General features: G+C 46.0%; 1 protein-coding gene across 1 annotated transcript; it reads left to right on the top strand.

Moving 5' to 3' along the window:
• Window positions 1-3,490: 3,490 nt before the first annotated feature.
• LOC149461947 (uncharacterized) lies at window positions 3,491-4,907 on the top strand. Its single transcript, XM_089677681.1, has 3 exons — window positions 3,491-3,668; window positions 3,753-4,192; window positions 4,445-4,907. Exons 1-3 carry the CDS (start codon window positions 3,491-3,493, stop codon window positions 4,553-4,555), a joined length of 729 nt encoding a protein of 242 aa, XP_089533807.1. The 3' UTR covers window positions 4,556-4,907.
• Window positions 4,908-8,550: the final 3,643 nt, after the last annotated feature.

Here is an 8,550-nt window from a genome sequence, read left to right as displayed (position 1 = left end):
TCATCCTTGGGGATTTCAACATCCCTGTCAACCTCGACAACCCGGACACAGCCCGTCTCCTCCACTTAACCTCCTCCTTTGCACTTGCACAGTGCATACAATCCACCACCCACTCCGACGGTAATATCCTTGATCTTGTCTTCTCCAACCGCTGCGCTCCCCACAACCTCACGAACACCCCCTTCCCTCTCTCTGACCACAACCTGATTACCTTCTCTATCTCCTCATCCTCCAACGCCTACCCCTCCAAATGTCACACTACTACCAGCCGTAACCTCCGCAACCTTAAACCTGCCTCCCTCCACTCCGCAGTTGATCAACTCCATGACCGCATCCTCCCCCTGTCCTGCCCCGACTTGGCTATGACCGCCTACAACAATGCGCTGTCAACAGCCCTTGACTCACTAGCGCCTTTAACCACACGCAACATCAGACCCCGACCGCTCCAGCCCTGGCAGACTGATCACACCAAAACCCTCAAACGACACAGTCGTGCCCTGGAGCGACTATGGCGCAAAACCAAATCCCAACAAGCCTTCACCCGATACAAATCTGCCTTCCACACCTACACCTCCTCCCTCCATACTGCCAAACAAGCCTACTTCCTGACCCTCATCAAGGCCCTCTCCTCCAATCCTCGCCGACTCTTCTCCACCTTCAACTCTCTACTCTCGCCACCCCCACCTCCACCCAGCACCTCACTCACTGCCCTTGAGATTGCCAATCACTTCAAAAACAAGATTGACACAATTCGCAAGGACATTGCCGCAACTCACACGCCTTCTCAACCCGTCCCCTCTCACACAGCTACCCCCTCATCCCCCCTCCCCCTCGACATAACCCACAGGGACTTCGTCGCTGCTCAAACTCCCTCCAACCCCCTTCCCCCTCACTCAGCTACCCCCTCTACACCCCTCTCCCATGGCCCCACCACTGCTCTGACCTCCTCTCCCACCCCACCCTACATTCCTCATACTGAAGCTCCCCCAACACTCCGCACCTTTGACCTTACTACCATCGAAGAAGTCTCCAAGATCCTCTCTGATGCCCGCCTCACCACCTGCCCCCTTGACCCTATCCCCTCACAACTCCTACAACCTCCCTCCCCCTCCATCCTACGCTCCCTCACCCACATCTTCAATCTCTCCCTCTCCTCCGGCACTTTCCCTTCCCCTCTGAAACATGCACACATCACCCCCATACTTAAAAAGCCCTCCCTGGACCCCAATGACCCGAACAACCTCAGACCCATCTCCCTGCTCCCATTTACATCTAAACTCCTCGAGCGCCTAGTCTACGCCCGCCTATGCTCTCACCTCAACGACAACAACCTCCTCGATCCCCTACAGTCCGGCTTCCGTCCCCTACACTCTACCGAAACTGCCTTACTCAAACTCTCCAACGACCTGCTAACCGCCAAAGCTAATGGCCACTATTCAGTGCTCCTACTCCTTGACCTCTCTGCGGCCTTCGACACAGTCGACCACCCCCTCCTCCTCAAAAAACTACACTCCCTCGGCCTCAGAGATTCTGCTCTCTCCTGGCTCTCATCCTACCTGTCACAACGCTCTTTCAGCGTTACCTATAATGCCACCACCTCCCTCTCACTCCCCCTCTCTGTTGGGGTCCCTCAAGGCTCTGTCCTCGGGCCCCTTCTCTTCTCCATCTACACCTCCTCCCTTGGCCAACTCATACACTCTCACGGCTTCAACTACCACCTCTATGCCGACGACACACAAATCTATCTCTCAACCCCCCACCTCACCCCCTCGGTCTCCGCCCGAATCACACACCTGTTGAGCGACATATCAGACTGGATGTCGCTCCACTTCCTTAAACTGAACCTCTCCAAAACCGAGTTTCTTGTCTTCCCTCCAGCCCGGACACCACCCCCCATTGACTTCTCCATCATGTCCAACAACACCACCATCAAACCCGCCCCGCAGGCCAGAGTACTTGGTGTCATTTTGGACTCCAACCTATCCTTCCAGCCCCAAGTCCACTCTTTAACAAACTCGTGCAGACTCCACCTCCGCAACATCGCCAAAATCCGCACGTTCCTAACTCCAGAAACCACTAAACAGCTCATCCACTCCCTCATCATATCACGACTCGACTACTGCAACTCCCTCATCACTGGCCTGCCTCGCCGCTGGCTATCCCCGCTTCAGTCCATCCTGAATACGGCTGCCAGACTCATTCACCTTTCCAACCGCTCCATTTCCGCCACCCCCCTCTGCCAATCCCTCCACTGGCTTCCGATTGCGCAACGGATCAAATTCAAAATCCTAATGCTGACGTACAAAGCTGTCCACCATACTGCCCCGAACTACATCACTGACCTAATATCCAAGTACCGCCCAGCACGCACACTCCGCTCCTCACAAGACCTCCTTCTCTCTAGTTCCCTGGTCTCCTCCTCCCATGCCCGCCTCCAGGACTTCTCCAGGGTGTCACCCATCCTCTGGAACTCCCTGCCCCAACCCATCAGATTATCACCTACTCTCCTCTCCTTTTAGGCGCACCCTGAAAACCCATCTCTTCAGGGAAGCCTACCCCACCCCCTGCTAACCTGCCGACCTCCTCCACTCTTCCTACCACTCCATCCCCCACAGCTATCTCCTCCTGTACCACTATCCCCTCCCTCCTAGATTGTAAGCTTGAAAGAGCAGGGCCCTCGATCCCCTCATGTTTTGCATTGTATTGGTATTGTTCTGTCACATGGTCTGTCCCCCTTTATAATGTACAGCGCTGAGCGAACTATTGGTGCTTTATAAATACTGTATAATAATAATAATCCCCTCATCCTCGTCTCCCTTGGTCTCAGCATTCAGCAGACTCTGGTAATTGACTCCACTCCTCCTCTGGTCCTCCTCCAGACCCTGCACTTTCTGCTTTCCCGCTCTGCCCCCAAAGGAGGTGCACGGTGATGTTGGGGAGGATGTGGAGTTCTTGGCATCTGATGTAATGGGGGGGTGAGGTGCTCTGGACATCTAGTCTTACAGTTACAACTGGCCCTTTGAGGACAACCATAATGCTGACACAGCCTGCGATGATATATAAGATATATTTATTAATGATCATTAAAAATAAAAACCAACTTTAGCCCTTTATATAGAATTCTGATTTTTATTTATTTATTTTTTTTTTGTACAGGTGGATTGATGAACCACGTTTTCGGTCATGCTGGTGTTTGTGAATACAACTCAGTCACATGGAAAAACCAAACATCTGGGTGTTGTAATTGACTGAAAGTTTTTATTGCAGTTCACTGGAGGAGTCACACAGGACACAAGTCATATCAGTGTTCTAAATGTCATAAGTGCTTTGGGTCCTCTTCAACACTGATCCAACCTCAGAGGGTAACAAGAGAAAAGTCATTTCAGTGTTCTGGATGTGACAATTGCTTTACAGTAAAGTCCAACCCATGTATACATAAGAGGAGTCATTTCAAGCTATTTCTTGTTTGGAACGTGACAAAGATTTTACAATGGAGCCAAAACATATCACACACCGGAAGGTTTACACTGGAGAGAAGCCATATCAGTGTTCTGAATGTGACAAAGCTTTTACATGGAAGTCACATCTTATCAGACACCAGAGGATTCACACTGGAGAGATGCCATATCAGTGTTCTGAATGTGACAAAGCTTTTACACAGAAGTCACCTCTTATCAGACACCAGATGAGTCACACTGGAGCGAAGTCATATCAGTGTTCTGAATGTGACAAAGCTTTTACACATAAGTCATATCTTATCAGACACCAGAGGATTCACACTGGAGAGAAGCCATATCAGTGTTCTGAATGTGACACAGCTTTTAGACATAAGTCAGATCTTATATCACACCAGAGGATTCACACTGGAGAGAAGCCATATCAGTGTTCCGAATGTGATAAAGCTTTTATATGGAAATCACATCTTATCAGGCACCAGAGGATTCACACTGGAGAGAAGTTATATCAGTGTTCTGAATGTGACAAAGCTTTTACAAATAAGTCATATCTTATCATACACCAGAGGATTCACACTGGCAAGAAGCCATATCAGTGTTCTGAATGTGACAAAGCTTTTACATGGAAGTCAGATCTTATCACACACCAGAGGGTTCACACTGGAGAGAAACCACATCAATGTTCTGAATGTGATAAAACTTTTACACATAAGTCAGTTCTCATAGCACACCAGAAGGTCCACACTGGAGAGCAGCTATATCAGTGTTCTGAATGTGATAAAACTTTTACACATAAGTCAGTTCTCATAGCACACCAGAAGGTCCACACTGGAGAGCAGCCATATCAGTGTTCTGAATGTGATAAAACTTTTAAACTGAGGGGAAACCTTGTCATACATGAGAGGATTCACACTGGAAAGAAGCCATATCAATGTTCAGAATGTGATAAAGCTTTTACACAGAAATCAAATCTTATCAGACACCAGAAGGTTCACACTAGAGAGAAGTCATATCAGTGTTCTGAATGTGACAAAGCTTTTACACAGAAGTCACATCTTATCAGACACCAGAAGGTTCACACTGGAGAGAAGCCATATTAATGTTCAGAATGTGACAAAGCTTTTACAGGTAATTCCAGGCTAATCTGTCACCAGAGGATTCACAAGCTTGAGCTGCATAGAGGAAACTCCAGAAGAAGGGGCAATATTAAAGAAGTCACAGCTGTCCCATTAGGTTCACAGGCCCAATGTCTTCCCACAAACTAGGGAAGACATGATGCTACTTAATAAAAAAAAACTTTGAACAAACAGGACTCTAATGATCGGATTCATTCGTTTTAGTGCTTATGTCCATCAGAAACACACCTAGAAGGCCTGTGAATATTTTACCTTTGGACATTTTTTCAGACAAGCAGCAATGACTGAACTGTATTCCTCACCATTCTCATCTTCATCCTTTTTTATGGAGCATTGACTGAACATGTAATGCATTTTCATCATTCACTAACTGAGCTATGTTCCCATGTGTTTTCTTCATTGCCAGAATCTGACCAACCAATACACGACCAACAATGCCTCAGTACCAGAGTCTAGGATGGGGTCCAATGGCTTCTTGCCACGCCTCTGAAACCTCATTAGGAGAGTCCATTCCAGGTTCTTTTGAGAATTGATACATCATAAGCTAGGCTTGAGGGCTCCAGCTAAGCCCACCTTGTCCACACCTCCCATTACATGTTCCACCTCCTCTCCCATGATCAATGCCTCCTTTCCATGTTCCATCTCCTCTCATGGATGACATCTTTGCAGGCAGGTCTATAGCTGAGATACCAGCCAGATAGAGGTCTCTGTTTGGTTAGAGAGTAACTTCTTAAGCTGGTGTAGGCCTTCCAACACGGAGTTAATGCTGTTTTAGGGGACGTATTCAACAGTATCACCTAATCCCAGCTGGCCACTTATGTTTCATCTGGTTTTCTCAAAAGGGATTCTATCAGGTGATGATTGGATGTCCTTATTATTTTTTTTTCTGTCCAGCTATTGCTCATCTCCATAAACTATTCACACGGTACAACTGTAAGAGATCTGAACTTACAAAGTGCTAAGTGTGCGGTCATATTCCTACCACTTCTTCTGGGAGACTGAAATTCCTCTTATTGGGGTTCACCTTAATGACTCTGAATGAACGGGTCCCTTTTTGGGGCAAAGTGTGCAAAGAGCACTAATTATTCCTGGAAATGCTAAGACATCGGCACTAAAGTGTAACAATGGGCAAAATCAATAATTACATAAATGGTGCAATCTGTCATTAGCATAAATGTTTTATGTTTTTCTGAGTCTCCCCTTGTAACATTTTTTATTACCCGTTGACCCTCCTAGTAGATCTGTTTTTTCTGCTTCATGTAGAAGGCCAAGCTATTTGGCAAAAATTAAAGTGGGGGGGTTGAGAAACACCATATAACACTGCTGGGGGTGCTTACAACTGTCATCTTCCATTCATATGGTGGGTTGAACCTTATATAAATCCTGTTGCTGTAACTGCTGTAGAAGTGTTAGCTGGAGTTGGACTTTACTTGTTGTGTGTCTTACTTATAATCTATCTAAGACTTCCCTGTACAGGGTGACAACGCTGCTGTGTAATGTTCCTGCAGAATGATCAGGGTTGTCACCCTGTTACAGAAGGTGGGGAAATAACAGATCTACAGACAGGACCAACAGCTGATACAACTATGTTGCAGAGGGAACTCTGGGAATGCTAATGACAGATTGCATTACACATTCAGTTAGCAGACTTCCTGCTGTTGGTCTTCTGTTTGAATTGTGTTCTGATATTTACTGTCCTGTTGTAAAAGGTGTAATTGATTGCCCGCATGTTTCCTGTATAGCAGGGACTACAAACTCATATCAGGAATATTAGCATGGGTACTTACCCAAGGGGATCACCTTTTTGGATTTGGAAGAAACATTTCACATGGTTTGTTTCCATTAATGACACCGACAAGGGGAGTCTCACTTACTTCACTAACAATAGGAGAGCCAATCACAGGCCAGTAACATTTCATGGTGTCTCAATGTAATTGCAGAATGTTTAATCCCCATTGGTCCAATGGATTCCTAGTCCTTCCAGATAACATTTGCTTCTTTTGTGGAAGGAGCACCCTAAAATGGCTTCCCTTCAATTCCACCCATAGCTGTACTTGAGGTTATGTTGCCCCTCCCCCCATATCTGTAAGGGAAAGCCTCAATTTCTCCCAATACTCCCCTGGCCTTCCAGTGAGAAGAAACATTTTCTCTGGATTGGAGCTGCTTTATGCAGTGAGCTGTTCATAGACGGGATGGGGAATCTAAGATAAGTAAGATGAACCGGTGTACTGGAGTCATGGATCAGATAACCAATGACACCATTGATGTTATAGCAGAGCTGACAGCAGAAGTGGCTCCACCACCTAAGGTGGTGTCACAGAACTGCATGGCAGCTGACTATCTCTTGGCAGACCAAGGTGGAGTCTACAAAGGGTGTCAGATAGAGAGTGTTGTACATTTATATTAGATCATGAGGATCTCAGAAGGGGATATCTACACAAGGTAAAGGAGTTCCAACAGGAACCTGAGTGGGGGGAGGTGGGATCCAATGTTTTGGGTGGGTTTAGTTGGAACCTGGTTGAGTAATATGGTGGGTTTGCTTCTTAAGCCATTAGTTGCTACCATAGTTTTGATTTTGAAATGTTATATATTGCTGTATTTTCTTTCACTGCCAGAGTTTATTTTGCTTTTGTTTTTAGTTAAATTCACATTTCAGGCCATATGATTAGTTAAACCTCAAACATTTCTTTTATTTTCTGAAAGCAGAGACTGGAGAATATAATGGTGGTAGTTGCCATTTTTCATGTCACAGAATATTAGTACAGCTGTTTATCAAATTTTTTTTCTGTAAAAAAAGATAATGTTAGTGCACAAAGAACACAATATATGACCCAATTTGTTTGGTGAAATATAAAATATGGGGTTGTCATCAAGTATATAGATACCAAACATGTCAAACATTTCAAACTGTGCGTACTTGTGAAATGGTGACAAACTTCAGAACCAAAAAATGTTCAAAGATGACGCTTTAAGAGCCTTTATAGGTTATCAGTTCAGATAGTTATCCGTGAACGATGGCCTCAGAATGATTGTTCTCACTCTCGCTTGTGCAATGATATGTAAAATGTGTCGTATGATTTGTTTTGTGTTTTTTAAAATTTTTATAGGGTTTAATTTTTTTTCAACTCTTTTTTCACCTAACATGGCTTCTGTCATATAGGAGGTTGATAGCCCCCCTGTGATACATATTTCTGGTCACAGGTCCTTTTTAAAGAGACATCAGAACATTATTAGACCCCCAATGTCACCTCTGTACCCCAAGAAAGATGGTCAAGCACAGATCATGCCTAATCAGCTCCTTCCCAAACCATAGTGACTGGAGAATGACAGCGCTGAACCCAGAAATGACATAATCTCCCACCTCCCACATCCATTCACTGAAGGGGAGATCAGAGATCGGATGTTTGCTGATCTCCTTCTGCTCTCACCGCTGACACCCACCATGCCTGTCTTGGGCTTGCAGGAGGGACAGCTGAGCCCGGTATACATGGCGGGGGGGAGCACCTTCAGTGTGGCTGAATTACTTCCACCAGAAATCCGACAGTTGGCATAACAAATGTAGACAACCCCCGGGTGCTGTAGCTATAAGGCCGTGCTGCTGCTGATGGAAACCTTAAGTTGGCCGGAGTGAAAGGGTTCCACTAATGTACATCTGCCAAATCCGTATCTGAGGAGACCATAGAAGCAGCATTAGAAAGAAATGTGAGCATGGCTTCAGTCAGGCGATGGTCCTGGTCTTGTTCTCCTTCAGGTCCTCTCACCTTGTAGATGGTGACATGGACTTGTGTGGGAATGAGTAGGAGGGGCTCGGGGTTCTCTTGTACCCAATCAGCTTTCTGTGGATAAAAGATTAAAGTGTCTTCTGGGAATTTAAAGGGATTTGGATGTTTAGAGGGTCACATAAGTGGGCGTGGCTGGTTTTAATGAGGGGCGTGTCATATATTAATCAGTTTCTTAGC

This window comes from Staurois parvus, unplaced genomic scaffold, assembly GCF_062004578.1.
Source record: "Staurois parvus isolate SC_StPar_1 unplaced genomic scaffold, SC_StPar_1.0 ptg000191l, whole genome shotgun sequence".
Taxonomy (NCBI): domain Eukaryota; kingdom Metazoa; phylum Chordata; class Amphibia; order Anura; family Ranidae; genus Staurois; species Staurois parvus.
This window is presented reverse-complemented; position numbering and strand designations above follow the sequence as displayed.

Coding starts and splice junctions, on each gene's coding strand:
- LOC149461947 (XM_089677681.1), top strand. CDS start 3,491: ATGGAGCCAAAACATATCACACACCGGAAGGTTTACACTGGAGAGAAG. Junction 3,669..3,752: donor AGCTTTTACACAGAAGTCAC/CTCTTATCAGAC, acceptor CACATAAGTCAT/ATCTTATCAGACACCAGAGG. Junction 4,193..4,444: donor TTCTCATAGCACACCAGAAG/GTCCACACTGGA, acceptor AGACACCAGAAG/GTTCACACTAGAGAGAAGTC.